At 45.5% G+C, this 23,592-nt stretch overlaps 1 protein-coding gene across 1 annotated transcript in view; it reads right to left on the bottom strand.

Annotated features, from left to right (window-relative positions):
- Window positions 1-6,850, bottom strand: part of UBXN8 (UBX domain protein 8) — a 44,290-nt gene extending 37,440 nt beyond the window's left edge. Inside the window, exons 1-2 of the mRNA XM_063455828.1 lie at window positions 6,730-6,850; window positions 4,052-4,165 (exon numbers count right to left, since the gene is read on the bottom strand). Coding sequence (XP_063311898.1) covers window positions 4,052-4,165; window positions 6,730-6,811 — 196 coding nt within the window. The 5' untranslated portion in view covers window positions 6,812-6,850. The remainder of the gene's footprint in view (window positions 1-4,051; window positions 4,166-6,729) is intronic.
- Between the last annotated feature and the right edge of the window lie 16,742 nt (window positions 6,851-23,592).

The following is a 23,592-nucleotide window of genomic DNA, read 5'->3' as shown; positions in this document are numbered from 1 at the left end:
CATGGACCGGCTGGTAGGTAACAGGTCGCGACCCCACGTACATTGGATCTATCAGCGGAGGATGTTTTTTCCGTTTTTGGGATACTTCATCAACTGGCATCTCCATCGGTTGCTGTATTGTCATCTACCACAGTTGGAAAGTCCATTTGGGATTGCTCGGGTAGCTCAGAGAATGGGTACCAGCGAAACAAACAGCGTGTAATTTATTGACTGAGCGTTAAAACAGCAAATACGAAGCCTCCTGCCATGTTATAAAATTGTAGATTATGCTAGCTTTAGTGTACCTATAATCTTAATGTTATTAATGACAGGAGGCGAGTATTTCCCACCCGTTCTTATCCCTCCCTTTAATTTAATAGTTTGGATTAATCAGGTACGTATACAACTCTGCTTGTTGTTTCTGCTACCTGTCACCTGTCCTTATGTCTGTTTTTCATAAGTAGGGTTGGGATATCTACATATTAAGGTAATTTTGTTTGCTACATTGGGTATCTACAAGTTTATTCAAAATACATTTCATTGGATAATCAACCTGTTCGATTCTGTTTTTCTCTCGTTTCAGTTTCCAGTCCTTCAGCGCTATCTGGTGTGGCGCTTCTTCGTGGATGGTGGACATTGACTTATTTATTTTCAGTCCATCAACGCTATCTGGTTGACAGTTCTTCTCAGACGTTGGACATTGCTGTATTTTTCATATCTGGACTTCGTTGCTTCCCATTATTTTTTCTGCCTTTGTTCTGTTTTTTCGCAGCTTGAAAGAGGAAAATGATGCAATGGGAAGGGGGTTTTATAGTACCTAACTTTTTTCTGATTGGTTGTTTTTCTGTGCTGCTGTGGAGTTCTAGTAAAGAGAGACTAAAGCAAATACTCGCCTCCTGTCATTAATAAAATTAAGATTATAGGGGGGGCGGGGCCTGACCGCAGAGCCGAGAGGACGCAGAAAAGAGCTGCTCCTGCTCCTCAGGGCTAATTCCACCGGTTATAGCCTACAACTTATCCTAAATCCCTCACAAGAGCACCTAACGGCAGGGCGAAACCGGGGGCTACCCGCAGATGCTAAATATGTGGCACAACTCGGAGAAACCAGCGAGGTACACCTCAAGGCCTACCAGCATGGTCGGCGCGGGGGATACGGCCGCTCCCCTAGCGCCTCTAACGGCTACAAGCGAGAAATTGGGCCCTTACCCCCCCCTATGGACCGGCGGGGGTCATCCCGGTCCCAGGCGGACTGCCCCAGAGGCTGAAGCAGCAGTCACAGCCGACCCAATATGGAACCAATATGGCGGGACCTACAAGCGGGACGCTGGGCACCACGCGAGAGACAGACATCCTGACGCGGCTCAACGCTACTTTTGCTGCTTTCTGGAAAAAGCTTGGGGACCGACTGAGCACTTCCAATGCTCGGGTCCCGGACCCACCCGTGGCGCCACCAAGCCGCCCCCGTTCAGGCTACCCACCCAGCAAAGCACCACGCGCCAAACAAACATGGCGTCGAAGAAGATACCCTCACCGGCGGGCAGAGGCACACACATGGCGGCGCCCGAAAACAACCACCACTCGGCACAAGAGAAAGCAAGCCGCACTTAGGCACGCACCTACAAAGCGTCCCACTGCGAGAGCCGGGAAGAGCTTGTGCTCCCAAACGGGAAGTCCGTCGGGAGCAACAACAGCCTATCCAACCCCCAGCAAGCGACCAAAGTTGTGCCTGCAGCACTCAGATCTGGAGGTCCGGATGGATGGGAGAAGGTGCAACGGACCACGCAAACCACTCCAGCACAAGGACAAGCAGAGGACAATGCCGCAGAGATCTATTGCTGGCCCTCACCAACGGTCTGCAGGATGCCTGGACACACCGATCCGATGGGCTGAACTACTCCACCTGACAACGCCTGAGCCGGGAGACCTGAGGTACCGAGCCATGCTGCAGGACTGTGAGGTGCCCACACAGGGCATAGGCTGAAGAAGGGGTCTACCACCACAAGCCGTCCGGCTGGACACAGCCTGCTTAGGCTACTTTGCTTGCAACCTACCAATTTAATACTAGCCGCAGTCTACTGCTCTAATGCCCTATATCTTCATACCTGGACTGTTGCTGCCGTAACCTTGTCCTAGATAGATCTGATAAGCATGATCGTATTTAGCCAGCCTGACTCTATGTGAATGTTTTTTCCTTTGTTGTTGTTCTTTTTCTCAGTTACTCCACTCCATAAACAATATAGATTTGCATAGTTGGCCTGCAAATGTTTAGCTACTACCTAGTCTGTTAATTTTACATGCCTGACATGGACTGGTATTTTCAAAACTGGTGCAGTAGCCCTGATAGCATGTCCAGCAGCCTAACTGAGGCATGATTGTAGCACCTTCTGTAATACCTAATAGACAGGACTTCCGACTACTGAACTCACAATGTAATTGTTTAGCAATCTAGATAGGACGACTGCCCTTCATATAGGACGACTGCCCTTTCATACTGATCTGGTATTATATTTTGACCTCTATGTCTGTTTCTTAACCTAGCAAGTCTCCTAGCCAACTCACCTATATACACCTGTACCATGATTTTCAGATAGATGAATCTACCTGCTCACAGACATAATTGTACCGACAGGTAAACCCCATGGGCTGGGAGTCGGAATACCACGTAGAGTTATGCTTTAAATTTTATATTATATTACTGTTAGACGGCACAACACCACGGGTATACGCGGGGTATGCAATGTTATGCACTCCCATTATTTTATTACTTCCACGTACACCGACCCCTGGAACATAGCAGTTAAACGACAAGCACACTAACCCCAAGAACGCGCCATGTTGGCACACAGTTTAGCCTTAAGAACCCAGCCACCATATCTATGCTAAGTTGCACAGCTAATACAAGCAGGCACTCCACGACTGATATGCACAGATATGTAGTAAGCCTGTGGTTACAATGCTACGTTTCTTTCACTACTGACCGCTCAACTTGTTCGTATAAATGCACTTTACTCTATAGCAAAGCGGTGCTACGTGGGGCGATGAAAATGTTTAACTCTTATCTGTTGTTATGTTTTGCTTTGATTCGTTAATAATTTAAACTGCTGAGAACCATATCTAGACACGTCTACCTAGCCTGATCATCACGCATTTAAAAATGTGCAGTTACCTTCATGCCATATTTATGTCAAAATGTGATGTACCTGAGTTTTTATATGGCGACGTGACACTGTCGAATGTTTTATAAATTTTTAGCACACTGTTGAAACGGCGGACCCTATTAGATTCTCTCATAAAACTAAAATGTGCTGTATAATTATAAGCCACGTTATGCTTCCTCTGTTTGATGTATTGCTGCTTGTGACCGCTGTTGTGGCTGCACAAGCTTTTTGTTATACCACGCACAACCAAAATAAAGAATTAAAAAAAAAAATAATAATTAAGATTATAGGTACACTAAAGCTAGCATAATCTACAATTTAACTGTGAATAGCTTTCCCTACCTGCACCCTGATGCCTCTCCTGAAGCTGTCATCAAAACAAAACGCTAAGTCCTCAATAAATACTATCCTAGCAACCTACTTTTCTACCCTACCCTTACCCTTTGTGTCACTATACCCCACTCCCTTTAGAATGTAAGCTCATTGAGCAGGGCCCTCAATCCCTCTGTTCCTGTGAGTCCATATTGTCTGGTTACAAAAACGTGTCTGTTAGTCCACCCATTGTACAGCGCTATGGAACCTGTTGGCGCGTCATAAATAATAATAATTAATAATCCAGGGGTTTAAAACCTATTGGATTGTGCCAGTCTATAGACCCACTCACTGCCACAGTTAGGGGTACTCTGAAATCTTCAGCATTGCTCTCTGCATGGGGGCCTGCCGGGAGCCTGTCTGTCGGCCTGTATGATGCCAGGCTGGCATGGCCCCTCCAATGAGTAGGCATGCCTACTTCCCAGGCAGCCCCCCCACTGTGGGTTTTGAACCTGTGGCAAGTTGTGTCCCTGACAACACCCCCTTTGAAGATTTGCCCAATCGTCTTAATTACAGTATTTAGATATGTTGCAGAATCTTACCTAAATGTTCCTCTCTGGACTGACGAAAGGAAGATATCCAAGGAGTCAGAACCGATATCAACAACGTGAGAAGACAGGTGAACAAGGCAAATTTTGCCATCCATAGAAAAACCTCTATAAAATAAAACACAGATTACAAGGCAAGCAACCTACTTACAGGGAATCTGATACCTACAAATATGTAGAATATAAAAGGACCTAATTCAGGCTAGCGATACAATCTCAAAGGTAAGTGTTTAACCACTTCAGCCTAGTGGGAGTGGGACCCTGAGGGTGAGGGGGACCTAAAGACCCTATAGTGGTCCTTTAAGGGCCTGCTCTAAGCATGGAACCACTAGAGTCTGCAATAGTAATTTTGGTGTCAGCATGCCCTTGGTGTTGCTCCCAGTTTTGTGTCACGTCAAACTGTTTTTGAATGGTTTCAAACCGAGATCCCAGGATGCCCCTCGTTTGGTATATTGCTCTTGCAGAAGTTATACTTAAAGGGGCACTATAGTCACCCAGACCACTTCAGCTCAATGAAGTGGTCTGGGTGCCAGGTCCCTCAGGTTTTAACCCTTCAGATGTAAACATAGCAGTTTCAGAGAAACTGCTATGTTTACATAGCAGGGTTAATCCAACCTCTAGTGTCTGTCTTCCTGACAGCCGCTAGAGGCGCATCTGTGACGCTGGATGCAAAATTTGCATCCAGCGTGCAGATTGTCCATAGGAGAGCATTGAGAAATGCTTTCCTATGGACTGTTTGATTGCACGTGCGGCACTTGCCGTGCATGCGCATTCCGCTCCACTCAGGAGCTGACGTCGGCGGGGGAGGAGAGGTCACCAGTGCCAAGAGAGCCCGGCGCTGGATTAAGGTAAACTGCTGAAAGGGCTGTGCCAAGGGAGGGGAACCCTGAGGGTGGGGGCACCCTTAGGGAACTATAGAGTCAGGAAAACAGGTTTGTTTTCCTGACACTATAGTGATACTTTAAAGGACCACTATAGTGCCAGGAAAACATACTCGTTTTCCTGGCACTGTAGGGTCTCTAGGTCCCCCCCCCCCCCCCCCACCCTCTGGGCCCCCCTACCGCCGGCTCTAGGGGGTGAAAGGGGTTAACTCTTACCTGTTTTCTCCCGCCGGGCTCCCTCGGCGCGGGGAACTCTCCTCCTCCTTTTCGTCATCGGCTGAATGCGCATGCGCGGCAAGAACCGCGCGCGCAGCCAGTCCATAGGAAAGCATTCTCATTGCTTTCCTATGGACACTGGCGTCTTCTCACTGTGAAAATCACAGTGAGAAGTGTGGAAGCGCCTCTAGCGGCTGTCAATGAGACAGCCACTAGAGGCTGGATTAACCCATAGGTAAACATAGCAGTTTCTCTGAAACTGCTATGTTTACAGCAGAAAGGGTTAATCCTAGCTGAAGTGGTCTGGGTGCCTAGAGTGGTCCTTTAAGCAATAACAACTTCAATTCATATTTAAATGGCATTCGTTGAGTATGGTCATATTTAGCTAAAGAATGATGTTCAGTTTTAAACAAAATTATTGTTGCAAATGTGAAATGGTACTTGCTTCTGCAATAGTAATATATTGATTAGGGGATTAGGGCCATGGGCACTCGGTTTGTGTCAAATCATGAGCATATTGAAATAGAACCGTGGAATAGAAACCGACGTGTCCTGGTACCATAACTACTATAGTGAGTTGCAATGGTTATAAGATTTAGAGTCAATAGTAGCTGGTGAAGCCTAAAGATGGTGGGACACTAGACTTTACTAACAGAATTTGACAAACTTGTATGTCTCTTGCACATTGTCTTACCCCCTGACCCAATGACAGGTCATAACATGTTCAGTTCCCCCCCAAAAATATAGGTACATTTATTTGGGAACCAACAACCACTTTAAGGGGGTCTACCTCCGTGCCTTAATGCTGTTGTTACCTTGATACAATGACAATAATAAAAAAAAAAAAAAAAAAACAAGAATTAGAGAATTTCTCCACTTAAAGAGATACTCTAGGCACCAAAATCTATCAAATGTATAAAAGTAGTATTGGTACCCAGAGTATCTCTTTAAGCGGATGCATTCTAAAAAAAGTTTTTTTTAAATGGGCATTCTAACCATTTCTGCAGTAGTGGCTATAGTGCCAGGAGTCCCAGAACAGAGTCCAACTGTTTAGACTCAAACCCAGGTAAGTGTCATTTCTGCCCATCTTTGGATGGAATTCATTAGCTGAGAGTCTCCGCTGAAATTTTCTGCCAATTAATTCCGGATAAGGCCAAAATTGTACTGCAAAGTAAAAAAAAAAAAAAAAAAAAAAAAGAACTTCTGCAATATCTGTTGATTTTAAAAATGGTCTTAACCATTGGACAGTGCCAGGGGGCTCCTGACACCATAACCACTACAGCATGCTGCCCAGTTTCCCTCTTACACTTGGCTAATTTGGCCAAAATGTGGATATTCAAAATGATTTTCAATTCACTATTTATTGAATAAACCCCTACAATTTGATAGTAAGAGACACTATTTTATTTTTCCATTACTAAATCACTATAACAACTGCACATCTGAGTAGGATAGCAGAACCCCAGGAATAAAATACTGGCACAATACCAATACACAGACACTGTGGCTAGCTGCATGTCCTATGCATTCCCTGGGAATGTACTGCGAATGGGCTGACAGTCTGTTGCTCTATACCTCTTGGCTGACTCGCAGTTCCCATCCAGATAAATAATAGAAGGAGCATACAGCAGGCTATCTGGCTCTTTGTCCCAGTCATGTCTGCACAGTACAGTCAGCAAGCAGTGACAGAGCTTCCTGTATCAGCCAGGAGGTGGGGGTTCTGCCTTGTGTTTACACAGCACATGTGACCGGAACACGGGCTGTGATACATTATTGCAGAGCTGAGACTGGGTATTATAACATTCTAACCACATGCAGCAATCCTTACAGAGCCCTCCATGTTAATTATTATGGAGCCCAGCTCACACATAGCTGCACTGTAGATTTCTCAATGAGTATGATGGCAATGAAAACATGTTATAACCCTGCTGAAATGATACTGAACTCAACATGTAAAATATATGGTGAAATATAAGGGAGGCAATGTTTACTGCCTAATATATATATATATGTGTATATGTAAGCATTTATTACTGCTAGAATTATATTGTTCTTCCCCCCACGCCTGCAAAATGAGTATTTCATAAGCATAGAATATTTATTAAATACTCATATTGACTGTGTTGAAATTGCACTAAAATTCCAACCCAGTCAAGAGATATACTGAGATAAACTAAGGACTACTTTCGTCTCACTATTTTTCCTACGCCGGACACTTCTAGACACTGGGCGGAGCTACTGCCGTCAAGATGTGTCAATCCCCCAGCTGCAGGTACCCCAATGCCGTACTCTTGCGCATGCACAAGAGTACAGCAGTGACGTCGGGTCCTAGTGCTGAAGGTCTAGGAGCAAAAGAGGATTGCTTAGAACAGGTTCTGGTAAGTAAACCTTGCCCTGACCCACGCGATCCCCAGTGGTGATGTCACCATCGGAAGTCTTTGCAAATTATTGATTTACTGAGGAACCAGCCTTTTCTGGCTCGGACCGGTCATTATGAGCTTTGCTAGTAATGCAGGTCATGTCACTGGTAAAGCCCCCTCAGGGCCCTGTCCATACATCCCAATTGTTGGGAGGTATTGGTATGGATGTGGCTGGGGCTGCATAAAAAAAAAAAAAATACTTAATTAAATACCAGATAACTGAACATTGAAACCACAGGAGCATGATGTATACACCAAAGCCACTTAAAGGGACACTGTAGGCACTGTATCGGCTTAATTTCATTAAACTGATTCCCAAGTTCCATAATTTCATTCAGCATTAAACAGTTTTTCATATTTTAATGTTTCAATGCTAAATTAGAGTCATCAGCAGCCCCTCCCCTCTGTGCTGGTTCGGCGAATGAGGAAGTATTAGCATGAGCAGCAATGGGCAGCTATGATTGGCTGAGAGTGTCAGCTGTCTGTTTTTAGCCTGTCAGAGCTCCAACTCAGGGTATAAAGGGTATGACTACAAGGAAGTGTATAATCTCTGCCTTGGCCACATCTCCAGAAGAGGCCAGACTGTGGGTGGCCTGGATCCCTTATTTAGTGTTAAACTGCTCTAAAATGATTTAACATTTTATGGAGAGACAGTGCCAGGAGATTCCAGGCATCATAACCAATTCAAAGAGATGAAATGATTATAGTGAGTACAGTGTCCCTTTAATTAAGCTAAAGTTTATTTGGTGCAACAACCTCAGCCTGAATCTCACTGAACATGAACATGTTGCCTGCTCAACTGGTGGTGACTTTGCATTCTTACTTTTCAGGCACAAACATTCCCAGCAGAGTGGTTATGCTTTTCTTCCTCCGAGAATTGCACCTTGGAAGTTCATAAACTAGAACCAATGTATGTGTTTGCAGCAATGGGAAGTATGGAAGTGGGGTGGGCAGCTGAACAGGCTGCCATATAAGGGGTGTGCAGGTAGATGATTGAAAGACACTTTACCCAGCCCATCTCCAGGCAGACCATTTGCAGGCGCCTCCTGAAGCACTCTATTAATGGTCTAACTGTCCTGAGGGTTCTCTGGGCAATATGAGCGCTCGTGTTTTGCAGATTGGGAATGTTTCCACATTGTCCTAAGATGTGAGTCATCAGGGAACAAACCTGAGAGCGGAGGACAAAAATATGAGAGTATTCCAGCTAGATGATTGACATTACTTTTGATCTTTGGTGTACCACACAGTGGTGTATCCTGGTTTTGTGCTGCCCTAGGCAGGACAAAACTCAGGCGCCCCCCCTCCCCCCGCGCCACCCCCACCCAACCTTTCCCCCCGCCCCGCATTCTAAATACACACACACACATTCACTGACAGATACGCATACACTAGCTAACAGAAATACACACTAGCTAACAGAAATACACACTCGCTAACAGAAACACACACACACTAACAGACACACTCACACTCAGTAACAGACAAACACACTCACTAACAGACACACACTAACAGACACACACTCACTCACTAGCAGACACAAACTAGCAGACACACACACTCACTAACATACACACACTAACAGACACACACACACACACTAACAGACACACACACACACTAACAGACACACTAACAGACACACACACACACTAACAGACACACTAACAGACACACACACACACTAACAGACACACACACTAACAGACACAGACACACACTCACCCACCCACATTAACACATTTTTTTAAATTTACTTTTAAGACATTTTTTTTTAATTTATTTTCAAGACATTTTTTTTTTTTTTTTAAGACATTTGTTTTTTATTTATTTTTAAGACATTTTTATTTATTTATTTTTAACAATTTTTTTTTTATTTAACACCCCCCCCCCCCCCCACAGCCTCCTTACCTTTGGGAATGCTGGGGAGGGGGGGTGTCTCTTCCTCCCTGGTGGTCCAGTGGCTGCTGGGCGATCGGGCGGCACTGCCTGGCGGGCGGCCGGCCGGCGAGGGAGCACTTCCCCTGAGCTGTCTGCTCAGCTCCCTCGCCAGCCGCAGAGTGAGGCTGGGAGCCCAGCAGCCCGCCGGCATGTCTGTTAGCCGCAAGGCTAACAAGACATTTGCCTTGGGCATTTGGGGGCGGCTGTTTTTGCCGCCCCCTGGAAAATGCCGCCCAAGGCAAATGCCTTGTTTGCCTCGCGGCTAATACGCCCCTGGTACCACATCTAAGCCAGCTTTGCTTAGGAACTAGGACAATTGTGAGAGTGCTTCAGCAGTGCTATCTGCATGGTCTGTCCTGATTGGGACCAGCTGGGAGGCTGTCAGTCAGCCTGGCATGTATCAATGCCAGGTTGACATGCCTCTTTAGTTTAGAATGGTTTAAGAACTTACTTGGGTCTTGCCGGGGTTCTATCAAATTTCCCTGCACGTGAAAATCCCCTACAGCACATGTGGCTGCAAATCCTAATTCATAAATCCTTCTGCAGATTAGCTAGTTATGCAGGGTTATGCATGGCATTCTCACTGGCTGAGATAGCTCAGCTGACACTCTCAACTAATGAATGCAGTACTGGATCAGCTGTGTTTAGCTGAACAGAGGGGTGAAATTCATTTTCATATATATATATATATATATTTTTTTTTTTAGTAACTTCTGTTTAATCAAGCAATTCAGCTACTATCACACCTCACACTCACTACAACCCACATCACCCCCACTCTCACAAGAGCCCTACCCCCCTGCAGCCTCTACAGACCATATCATGCCCACCCTTACTACAGCTTCTATTACCCCCACACTCTACATCGCGTATCACTCCGATTCACACTACAGCCTGGCACACTGGATGGTAGGTATAGTTTTTTAAAACACTGATTTTCTTTTTAATTAAATAAAACATATTAAAGTGTATGTGGATCTGGTGAACTGCTTTAACCCCTTAAGGACACACGACATGTCTGACATGTCATGATTCCCTTTTATTCCAGAAGTTTGGTCCTTAAGGGGTTAAATCACACTGGAGCACACAATGATGGGTCCTTAGCAGTAAGAAAATTACTATCAGCTGCAGGGGTTTTATGAGAACCGAGAAATTGTGAAATAAAAGCACCCATCTTCTAAACTTGGTTATATTTCCACAATTGGATCTATCCCCAAAACACATGTGATTATTGCAAATAATAATCTGACATTTACATGATTACATAGAAATCAATGATGAAGCATTAACAACATGAAAACATAAAAACTTTATTACATTCACTGAAACACTGCTATAGCATTAAACGATAATTTATTCTCCTTTGTTAAGTTGTCTCTTCCTTCTCTCGTGGCTTCTGGTCTTCTCTGCTCTGATGATAATGAATAATAGTTCATTCTCTTCCCTTCATGTTGCTGCATACACAAAAAACAAACAAAAAAAACATATATGAATGTATTTGAGCTTGATAAAGTTCTAGTGCCAAGACATAAGATAATAGAGGAACTTCCTTGTGAAGAATTATAATATGTGAAAGTCTTCACATTTGGCATTGTAATGGGAAGCAAGTGAAGGCCTCAATGTCTGGAGTAGAGTCATTGTTATCTTGTGCCATATTTTTAATTCTGCATAAAATGTTCTTTTTGTGCAATTTGCCAAGTGGTCCTGAGAGGTGGACCTAAATCTCTATTGGTAAACATGCATACATAGAGGGTGATGGAAATACCAGTTCGAAAAAGTATTCTCAGGTACCGGCTGCCTCCTGCATGGTTCACAGAGGGAAAGATGACCTGCTGCATTTTGTCTATGACGAGCTGGTACCATGTAGCAATAGGCGGAATGGATGGCATAAACAAATGCTCACATGAGGAGGTGTAAAAATAGGTGATGTGCTCTGTTACCAATTCTTCTTCCATGCTGATTCATTTATGCCCTTACAAAAGGAATCAGGAATACTTATTATTGATACATCAATCATAATAAAGCTCATTACATTGCTTTTAATATTTCCATGCTCACATCTTGATTCATAGGGGTACTCACTGCATCTTTCTTAAATTTCTTATTTACACTAGAGCTGTGTAGAAGAATACCAGATCCTTCATGAGCCCTTTCCCAAACACATGGAGATGCTCATTCCATCCTAATAACTATATTGTAACAAAGCCTTTGAGCAGTTTGGAGAGGCCTTGTAATCAGTGAATTGAAGGTACACGTCATACAAATATAGTCATGAATAATTTCCTCTTTAAAGCACATATCCTATTATAATATAGTGGCAGAACTAAATATGTTTAAATTGGTACTTGTATAGCACAAGCCAATAATTAGGCAGAAATTGCAGAATAATTAGGCAGAAATGTGTTATTGTACCTGTTTTTTTTTAGCTACAATTAATTGTACAATGATGATGGATGATGGTACATTGCACAAAGTTAACTTAGTAAATTCCATATTGCGTCTAAATGTCTTTGATGTCTTTTCTGTTTCTGAAAATACATAAAAACAGAAAAAAACAGGTGATACTGTGAGGGAGCGGGGTCATGGTGTGTAGGAAGGGGTATACTGGGAGGGGGTGATGGTGTGAGGAAGAGGGTATACTGGGAGGGAGGAGGTATACTGCCACTGAACATGTTTTGTGTCGTCTAAGTGATGTTTCCCCAGCAGACATAAGGTCTCTGAACTAATGGACACATTCAATCTGAGACAATTCTGCAAATACAGAAGGTGCACATGAGTAGACATTAACCTGATGCAGGAATAGATTGTAAGCTTCTTTGCGCAGAAACTTTTCTTCTTGTCTCTGTTAATATTATTTTGTGTGTCAATTACTTGTCAAATTTCCCAGTTTGTATAATTGTAAAGAGCTGTTGGCAGTTTATGAATGCTAAGTATAATAATGGGCAAGGGAAAATTCATCTGTCTGTGGCATCTAGCATCTGTTCCTGAAAGTATATAAAAACAGAAAAAAACATCATACTATTTATTTAAAAGTAAATATATTGCATTAATACTAATACAGAAAAAACAGCCGAGAATATAGTCAAACTTTTGAAGTCAGAAAATGTATGCGAGGGAATAACTAGAAAGTCTATAAGTAAATATGTTCCGAATAAACTTCCTCCTGCAACTTTGACTGGAGTTTTCAGGTACATCTTTCAGTGTAAATTGGATTTGCAGAGAATAAAGTCTGATTGTATTCCTTAACATAGATTACACTGACAGGAGACAAAAAAATTAGAAGAAAGCTGATTTCTGTCATGAACTCACCTTGTTCAGGCAGCAGTCATGGCCTTGATCGGCTCAAACAGAAATGGACCAAAATGTGACCAAAGTACTTGGGTCAGACTTCACACTGTTTAAGCTATGTCCTTGAGGAGAATGACACTGAGAGAGACACCAGAGCAAACCTAACCTCCTTGTTTAAACAGATTTTGGGTTCTCGGAGGGTGAAATCTAATGGTGACAGACTATGCTCTCGGGTCCATGAGGCTTCAACTTCATTCGGATGCCACCCAATGCCACCAAGATCACATTTGCCACATTACATGTTTGCAGATGAAAGATTAAATCTCGTCCAGAGCTCACCATCCCTGAGCCAGTACATGTTATTTTCAGGTTTAGAGGATTGCAGTATACACATAATGCGGTCATTAGACTTTAAGCTTTTTGAGCTGCGGCACCACCATGTTTTGTTCCTTGACAATTGATAAATGACGATACCCCAGCAGAACACAAACACAAATAAAATCGTTTACTTTAACATTACTCACTGATGGTTTAGGTTTCCCATAAACATATGAAATGTAAACATTTCGCACTCGTGAGCAGAGGCGGCTCTAGACTTTATGAGGCCTTAGATGAAATTCAAGCATGAGGCCCCACTAACACCCTAAGTGTAAAATATATACTTGTATTTTGTGTGTGTATAAGGAGCAGACGTTGTATTGAAAGGCGGGCTTGCAGCACTGGATACAGCGTTAGTCTCTGCATTCATGGTTTAGAAGCTTGTAGTGTCGCGGCTTCCTGTGCCCCTGCATTGTGAGCTCTCTGGCTGTAGTTGTAGCATAATTTGCAAACAAAATTAATTTGCAAGAAATAAATGTAATTTGCAATTAAGCCAATTGTTTATACACAAATGTGGGGTTGCATAGCCTGGCAGTCATGTATACATAAGTATGAAAATTTAGCTTGAGCAAAAAATCTTTAAAAAAATCATATACCAAATAACAAAGTGTGTATGATGTATGTCTTCAGCAGGTGACTGTGACAGAGTGAGTAAAGGTTACCAGTGGCAGGGAGAGTGTGACAGGACGAAGGAGGTAAATGGAACAGTGTGAGGGGTTGTGAGAGAGAATGAGGTCGGGTGAGTATGACATGGTTTGCTGGGGAGTGTGACAGGACGAGTGAAGGTAAGTTTGTCAGGGCAATAGTGGCATGGTAGGAGGGACGAGTTTGACAGGATTGGAGGGGTTAATGTGACAGGGTAAGTGTGGCATAGTTGGGGTGTGGTAAGTATCACAGGGTTGGGGTGAAGGGTGAATGTGGCATGGCTGGAGGACAGAGTGTGACAGGATTAAGGGGGGTTAATGTGACAGGGTGAGTGTGGCAGAGTGTGACAGGATTAGAGGCATTAATCTGATGGGATAAGTGTGGCAGGGTTGGGGGGAGAGTGTGGCAGAGTGAGAGAAGGTGAATGTGACAGAATTAGGGGGGTTAATTTGACAAGGTGAGTGTGGCAGAGCAAGGGCAAGAGAGTTTGGAGGGGGTGAGATTAACAGGATTAGGAGTGGTTAATGTGAGTGTGGATATGTGAAGGGTTTGAAAGTGTAAAGGGGGGATGACAGTGTGGTGAGGGGTGACAATGTGTGGGAATGTGATAATGTGAGGGTAGCCTGACAGTGTGTGTGGGGAGGCTGACCGTGTGTGAGAGTATGGTGACACTACATTGTGGGGGGTGACAGTGTGTGTGGGGCATGACAATGTGTGTGTAAGGGAGGGTGACAGTGTGTGGGAGGGGGTAACAGTTTGTGTGTGTGAGGGGTGATACTGTGTGTGTGTGTTGGAGGGGGGGCGATAGTGTGTGGGGGGGTGATACTGTGAGAGAGGCAGGTGATACTGTGAGGGAGCGGGGTCATGGTGTGTAGGAGGTGGTATACTGGGAGGGGGTGATGGTGTGAGGGACAGGGTATACTTGGAGGGAGGAGGTATACTGCGACTGAACATGTTTTGTGTCGTCTAAGTGATGTTTCCTCAGCAGTCATAAGGTCTCTGAACTAATGGACACATTCAATCTGAGACAATTCTGCAAAGCCAGAAGGTGCACATGAGTAGACACAAGCTTGATGCAGGAATAGATTGTAAGCTTCTTTGCGCAGAAACTTTTCTTCTTGTCTCTGTTAATATTATTTTGTGTGTCATTTACTTGTCAAATTTCCCAGTTTGTAGAATTGTAAAGAGCTGTTGGCAGTTTATGAATGCCAAGTACAATAATGGGCAAGGGAAAAGCTAGAGTATTAATTCATCTGTCTGTGGCATCTACCATCTGTGCGACTAGAATAAGGTCATAAAAAGTGTAGCATTATGATAACATTCACAGGTACTGTGATACTCAGCAGAGCAGAGCCAGCAGGCACATTGTTATAAAAAAGCCTATGAGGTCAACATTACTATAAAGAAGGATTTAAACCTCCATTACGCCCCCACCCATAATGACACAAGTAGGGTCATGCATACTAACCAGTAAAGAGAGAGGACATATAGGGCTTCCTTACTAGGAACTAGAACTAATACTAGGTTTCCATTCATGTCTGAAGTATAATCTTTTCCTCTACCTTTTCTATTTTTTCTATGCTTCCTAAACACTTAATATACTTCTAAATTAACTGCCTAGTCATATGTTTCATCCCACCACATTTCTGTAATGCCACTGATATCATACTGTCCATCACATGCCAATAATTCTAGCACTCACATTTTGATCATTAAGCTTCTTTCAATTCCATTGCTACTCTATACTTTCTACCTTATTTAACCTTCTATGTCCCTGCCCCCCCTCTTCCTAGTTTAAAGACTCCTCCAATTATCTATCCATCCCTACACGAAGAATAGCAGACTCAAGTGACCAGTGCAACAAAGATTGTGCCCAAGTGCAAAACTAGCCCAGTATTGTAAAAAATCCAAACCCTCCTTTCTGTCCCTACATGTCAGTTACACAGTATCCTCTCTGTTCTCTCATCACCTTTTCAAATCACACAGTAACTCAGACTCCTTTTTTGCATTTTAATTTTGTGAAATGACGTTTAGGACCCTCCATCTTTCACTGACTTTTGCACAAAAATGGACCAAAAATTTATTTTTTTGGATTGACATGATCATGCACATTACTCTGCATGTTAGCTTAATAATACAGACCTCTAACTGCACAACAAGTCTAGCCTTTTTATAATTCTTTATCATAGTTATACTAGAGGGGCTATTCACTTTATAGGCAAATCAATTGGGAGGGATAAAATCAGGACTGGTGAAACTTTTTCCTTTGTGTATTTCACTGTGTTTTTTTTTTTTTTTACAGAGTAGGGACTCGTTTAAATATTTTTGGATAAGCTTTTCAAGCTATTTAATATTTTTTTGGACAAACTTATTTTTTTTCAAAGTAATAAAATTAAAAATCTATTAAAAACATATCATATAAGGGACCCCCTCCGTCGCCGAACTCCTCGCGACGCCCAGGCCGCATGTAATCAAAGATGGCGGCGGCCAAGTGAGCGCGGGCTCTCCGGACTCCCCACATATAGGAGAAAACGGGCACAGACCTCTGCAGACGACCAATGCAGAGATCCTGCACTCAATTGCAGAGGTAAGACACTACCTGGCTGGGGAGATAGAGAGATCAGCAAGGGAGGTTAAGGAGGAGATTCAAGCAGTGGGCCAGCGCACAGAGGCCCTGGAATGGAGGATGGACCACGTGGTAGCAGCCCATAATGAAACAGCCTCCACCACCAACCACCTAATCACCAGAGTGGCTGAACTAGAGGCAGAGCTAGAAGATGCCTCTAATAGGTCCCGCAGAAATAACTTGAGAATTAAAGGCATACCTGAAAGAATTAAAGATGCAGACTTAACAAATGTATTGCTGAGGCTGTTTAAAGATCAATTACCTGCCATACCGGAACATCTATGGACCATAGACAGGGCGCATAGAGCGCTGAGAGCCAGGGGCCCACCTGACAGCCCCCCTAGGGACGTGATAATGAGGTGGCATTTTTTCTCTACCAAAGAAGCGATTATTAAAAGCGCACGCCGCCACACTTACACACTGGATGGCTCCACACTCCACCTTTACCAGGACATTGCACCTGCCACTTTAGCCAGGAGACGGGAATGGAAGCCCGTTGCTGACCTAGTCAGGGCAAAGGGCCTCAACTTTGCATGGGGACACCCCTTTAAAATGCTGGTGTTCAATGGCCCGCGACCAGCTGTACTCCTGCCCACGGCTGACCCAAAGGCCTTCCTCCGGGGACTAGGTATAGAAGTCCCAGAAGATTTCCGACTCCCCCAACGAGGGACCCAAGCACTAGGCCTCTTGCCCAGGGATGGGGCAGGCTTGGATGGCGGTGCACTATAGGGGACCCAAAGGGGCCTTCCCTCTACCAAACATTACCAACTACTAGCCAAACTCACCCTAACGATATCCCCTCCCGCACAAACCAGCAAGATGAGATTCAGACCCAAATCATAGGTTATAACACAAAAGTGGACTACTAAACTGAACACAGACGGCTACAGCTGCGGACCGCAAACCCACAGACGATACAAACACAAGAGACATTATTCAAAGATCCAATGTATGCAACACTCAAGAATTCAAGACAAGACCTGTGACAGAAGGATTACTACCACACATCACAGTACAGCACCTAGGGGCTTGAGAAAGGACACTGCGAAAACAAACGGAACGTAATATACCCTAGAATTTGCATGAAACGCAAGGGACTGATACTGGATGGGTAAATACGCATCGCCCGTTAAAAACATCGCAACATCACAAGAAGAAAAATGACGCAGGAAAAGAACGGCTGCCACTTTAACCCGCGACCACAGACTTAAACTGCTGAGTAGAAACGGAAGCTGTGTAAGGACGAGAACACACTTATACAGAAGACCCACTCTTGCTTGGCCCGTCCAAGATATCACCGTGCTGCACAGATTAGTGACTCTTACGCCACCCATTTACAAACAGGACAGTGCCGGAGTCCACTGCTGAATGGGACACTGGTTCATCCCCAGGCATTAGGACACTGCACAGGGTCTTTGAAAGTGTTGCATCCACGACCAGACACGCAAGTGCATACTCCCTCTCCCCCCACCCCTCAGTATTACTCTATTGCTCTATTGTTTTATTATCTCATTATTATTTTACTATCTTCTGCTTTTCTGTTTTTATGTGTAATTCTCAGTACTTAAGGGGACCTCGAGGGCTTTCTGGTGATGACGGAACCTGGGGGTTATGACTTAGGCTATCAGGTGCATATGTGGTATGGGATAATGCTTAGTACCCCATGGTTAACCCCATCCCCCCAGACCCGTTTCCGGGACCACCCCCACAGAGGTGACTGACACTTCTTATTCTCTCCGGACATCCCTGTTCTCCCCTGCCCCCCCCCCCCCCACTATCTTACGGGACGGGTGATGGAGTAGCATACCCCGGCAGCTCTGACATAGACGGGACGAAGCCCCCTCCCCCTTGCTGACCCTGAATGATACCCGGGTAAGGGGATTAGAACTTTAGAGGGGGGTACTAGGTGTAATAGTTCTAAATGTATTCAATGTGGTAAATGTCTCAGGTTTAATGTCTCATGCAACTTACGCATATATTGAATGTCTACTTAAGGTCAAATAAGCTTGCTTCGTAACTGTATTGTAACTCTGTGTACGCACAACTGATTTGGTATGAGAATACACACATCCCTTACCGAACTTGGCAGGGCACTAACGTTCATATCCTAAGATATCTAGATACTCGGGTCTTCGGCAGGGTGCTCGGCGATTGTTTGTCCCCTCCGTGCTACTTGAAGTACTCGCGGAGCGGACAGCCACCCCCCGATACACCCGGCACGAATAAGACCGGAGTGATCCCCTACCCCCCGTACTGTACCACTACCCCTCCCCTTCCCCTTCCCCTCACTTCATACACTAAGGCTGAGACAGCTGAGACAGCCCTTGGGCCTCGACAGCCCTCCCGCAAATAGCCTCCAATAGCCCAACTCACAGACCGAACGTACTCTCCCTAGTGAGGACTCCCTTCCCATCCCCATACCGGTCTCTAAAAGGAGCCCGGTCTCTGCCTCTCCTCCCTAGTTCACAAGCACCGCTCCCTGGTGGGGGACGCGGCGGACAGACCTGACTACGACGCTCACGGGACTGACAGGGCCTTACTCAACCCGAAGCATGGCCACACTTAAAATTACTTCCCTTAACGTTAAAGGCCTCAATACGCCGACCAAACGGCGACTACTAATGAGGGAACTAAAAAGACAAAAGACAGACATAGCCTTCGTGCAGGAGACTCATATGTTGCGCTCAGCCCGGATTCAACTAACCGACCACCTGTACACCAGGGCGTACTCTTCCAGAGCTCTGGTGAAAAAAAACGGAGTAGAAATACTCATCCATAAAAACTGCCCTTTTATCACTCATACGACACAATCCGACACCACGGGTAGGTACGTCATCCTTACTGGGACCATACACGCCACCACCTATCACCTGATCAATATCTATGCGCCTAATCAACCAGACCCAGCCTTTTGGGACAACTTACACGGTATCGTGCAGAAACTATCGCATGGTATAATAGTATTGGGGGGCGACCTGAACGCCACCCCCAGTCCACCAGTCGATCGTAGCACACCGGTGGGAGGTCAGAGGACCCCGAGGGTTGGGGGACAGGATAAATTACTATTTCAATTCATGCAAAATACACAACTACTTGACCCCTGGAGACTGCGACACCCGGGACAAAGAGACTACACTTTTTTTTCGGCGGCACACTCCACTTACTCCCGCATAGATTTATTTTTGGTCAATCAGGCCGGGATCCCGTGGATCCATTCCGCGCGGATCAACCTCATTACGTGGTCAGACCACGCAGATATAGAACTCTCACTACGAATCCCAGGCCCTAGGCCACCTTGGAAATGGAGGTTGAACAGTATACTCCTTAAAGACCCAGACGTAGCACTGCTTATTCAGAAAGACATTGCTTCCTACTTCGAAGAAAACGACACACCGGACCTAACACAAACCACAATTTGGGCCGCCCATAAGGCGGTCATCCGGGGCTCCCTCATCAAATTGGCAACTAGGCGAAAAAAGCAGAAGGCGGAAACCCTCTTCGAGCTCCAGAAGGCGCTGAGGAGGGCCGAAGCCAGGCACAAACAAACCCCCACGACGCAAGGACTCCAAGACCTTCGGGAACTCCGTCACAAAATTAGGGCCTTAGCGGTTGAGGAACTTGGTAGGGATCTAGTCCGTAAAAAACGACTTTATTATGAACGCTCTAATAAAATGGACACCCTCCTGGCCCGGGCACTCAACCCCAAACAACAGTTCAAAACCATAACGGCGATCCGAAACAAGACAGGGCAGATCACACACAACCCCTCGGAAATCAACCAGGTCTTTACGGAGCTCCTGGCAAACATATATAACCACTCCCCGGACTTAAACAGTAACAATGCGACATATGCGATCACGGTTGCAAATTACTTGAACAAAACAAAAATGCCACATCTCACGACGGAAAACATACTGACACTGAATGCCCCGATAGAGGAGGATGAGGTCGATAAGGCCATCTCAGCACTTAAAGGTAATAAGGCCCCGGGACCGGATGGGTACGACGGTTCCTACTATAAGATCCTTAGAGACACCCTAATCCCACGATTAGTTAAGGTATATGCGGAATGGATGGACGGAGGACATCCCAACCCAGAAACACTAACAGCAGACATCACCCTCATTCCGAAACCTGGTAAAGATCCGTCGGAGGCTGGGAACTATAGGCCCATTTCGCTCATAAACTTCGACGTCAAGTTGTTCGCCAAAATTCTAGCGACTCGTCTAAACCCCTTGCTGGAAAAGCTGGTCCACCCGGACCAGGTCGGCTTTGTGCCATCTCGGCAATTATACGAGAACACTAGGAGAGGCGCAGATGTCATATGGTGGGCAGTGAGGACCCGGACGCCTTCTCTGATCCTTTCCCTGGACGCGGAGAAGGCGTTCGATAGGGTCCTGTGGCACTACCTCTTCTCGCTTTTGGAGCACCTTCGAATGCCGGAGAGGTTCGTAAGGGGCATAAAGGCCCTGTACACCGCACCTAGGGCGCAGACAGCCGTCCCAGGAGCGGCTGCGACCCCATTCACGCCCGCCAACGGCACCAGGCAGGGCTGCCCCCTCTCCCACTTATTGTTCGTCCTAGCGCTTGAACCACTTCTGCAACAGATAAGGGAAGACGGGAACATCCCAGGCATACAGGCAGGGGGGGAGGAGTACAAAGTTTCAGCGTACGCCGACGACATAATGGTCACAATCACCAACCCCCAGAGATCCCTGCCACACCTTCTCTCCCTCCTAGATGAATACGGGCAGGTATCAGGCTATAAAATTAATTTAGAAAAATCAGTGGCAATGCCACTGGAATTGAATACAGCAGAGATCATAGCCATACAAGCCAATCACCCCCTTCACTTCTCGAGAACCGAAGTCAAATACTTAGGGATCAAACTAACCGCAGACCCAGATAAGCTATACGACGTGAATTACATGCCCACAGTGCAAAAACTATGCAAGGACATAGACAAATGGCAGGAGAAGCCAATCTCATGGATTGGGCGGCTTCATGCCATAAAAATGACGCTGCTCCCACGTCTATTGTTCTTGTTCCAGGCTCTGCCGGTCAAAGTTAGTAAACAAGACCTCACCACACTACAAAGACACATAGATAACTTCATATGGGCACAAAAACGACAGAATAGCCAGACAGGTGTTGTATCGACCGAAGTTAAGAGGAGGGCTTGGACTCCCAAATTTACATCTTTACTACTTAGCGGCCCAATTAGCCCAAATAGTGGCGTGGCACACTCCAGAAGGCTCCCATAGGTGGGTCGACCTGGAAACAAAGCTCATGGGCACAGACCTACCACAATACTGGATATGGGTCCCCAAACCAGACAGACCCGCCCTAAGCACCACCTGCCCGGCCATCCTAAATTCGGTAAGAATTTGGGACAAGACGGCTATCAAATACGCATTCAAGCACACCCCCTCGCCACTGACACCATACTTGAGAAACAAGGCGTTTGAGCCCGGGCTGAGCGCAAGGGACTTCAGGGGCTTGGAGAGCACGGGGATGCAGAGATACAGACAAATGTACGAGGGCGACGCCTTCAGAACGTTTGACAGTCTTAAACTCCTGACGACCCTGACTACAAAGGACGTATTCCGCCACATGCAACTACGAGACTTCGCCAGATCTCCAGAGGTTAAAAAAGCAGCACACACCCCAATGACGTTTTACGAACAGCTGTGTAATGCCGAAACCGTACAAAAAGGCCTAATAACCGCTATTTACTCACAACTCAGCGCCCCCGTCAAAGACGCCACAGACCCACGATACATTAGCCAATGGGAGACGGACCTGGGGGGGACATTGGAGGGAGAGGATTGGGTTGACATATGGGAAGCGACAGCCAAAACCTCAATTTGCGTACTACACCAAGAACAATCCTATAAAATGCTCATGAGATGGTACACCACACCAGTGCAACTACATAAAATGGGTAAAACCACGACCGATACATGCTGGAAGGGATGCGGGGGTAAGGGCACCTTCATACATATGTGGTGGGAATGCCCCGAAATGCACAAATACTGGACGCGCATACAGACGCTCTTGACAGACGTTCTTTTGAAACCTGTTGCTTTGGAACCCTGGTCGATCTTATTATCCAAACCCATAGACGGCCTCCCCAGGAAAGAACAACGACTCTTTGACAAAATCACACTAGCGGCCAGAAGGGCCATTGCCCAAGCATGGCTAAAACCTGACCTACCCACAGACGCAGACGTAATCGTAAAAATCAAAGACACATATCTGATGGACAAACTCACAGCCCAAATTAGGAACACAGAAAAATCTTTTCAAAAAATATGGCAACCCTGGGAAGACTACCTAGACGAATAGGGACCTTATAATACGACGCTGACAGACAGAGGCTGCTGAATTGGCCTCACTCCACCGCGCACCCCCCCCCCCCACGACCGGTGCTTCTCCCCCCCCCCCCCCACCCCTCAGCTTCCTATCCTGACCCCCCCTCCCCCCCCCCCTCCACTGTTCTTATTTTTCGCCATTTCCAATTGTTGGTTGCACAAACAACAAACAATTGGACGTATTACGACAGATTCTTATGCTTCTCTTGGACATAACAATGCATTACATTGTCCTCTCTCTCTATACGCGGCCTAAAGGCACCCAAGACGATTATTGATAATACGGAAAAGCAAAATACCAAGGCCGTAAAGGCTAATATACACCTAGCTTACACTGTAGGACACACGTCACACCATGGAGGTCGGTCTCGGTATGAGCCGTAACACCTCAAAGAGCCACGCTCAGCACCGACGCGACTCACAGTTGTCAAAGCCTATACGGCCACATGCAACACAGACCATATTTCACCATTGTGACTTATTCCACCGAGAAGCGACTTGTCTGCTGCACTGTTTATCTACATTGCATTGTTTTGTTTCATTTCAATGTTTTTCATTGTATTGTACTGTTCTATTTTTATGCTATTGTTTTTCCTGTTCCCCTGAATACAGGGCTGAAACGCCCCCCCCCCCTTTTTTATATTTCACTTAAATGCGACACGGAGCGGCACGAAACAACACCTAATATGCTAAAACATCATCTGTCTACTGATGTATAACCTGTAAAACTGATAGTACTCGGCCCCTGCGCGAGCCACTGTATATT

This window comes from Pelobates fuscus, chromosome 5, assembly GCF_036172605.1.
Source record: "Pelobates fuscus isolate aPelFus1 chromosome 5, aPelFus1.pri, whole genome shotgun sequence".
Taxonomy (NCBI): domain Eukaryota; kingdom Metazoa; phylum Chordata; class Amphibia; order Anura; family Pelobatidae; genus Pelobates; species Pelobates fuscus.
The sequence above is the reverse complement of the archived record's forward strand: the minus strand, read 5'-3'. Positions and strand labels throughout refer to the sequence as shown.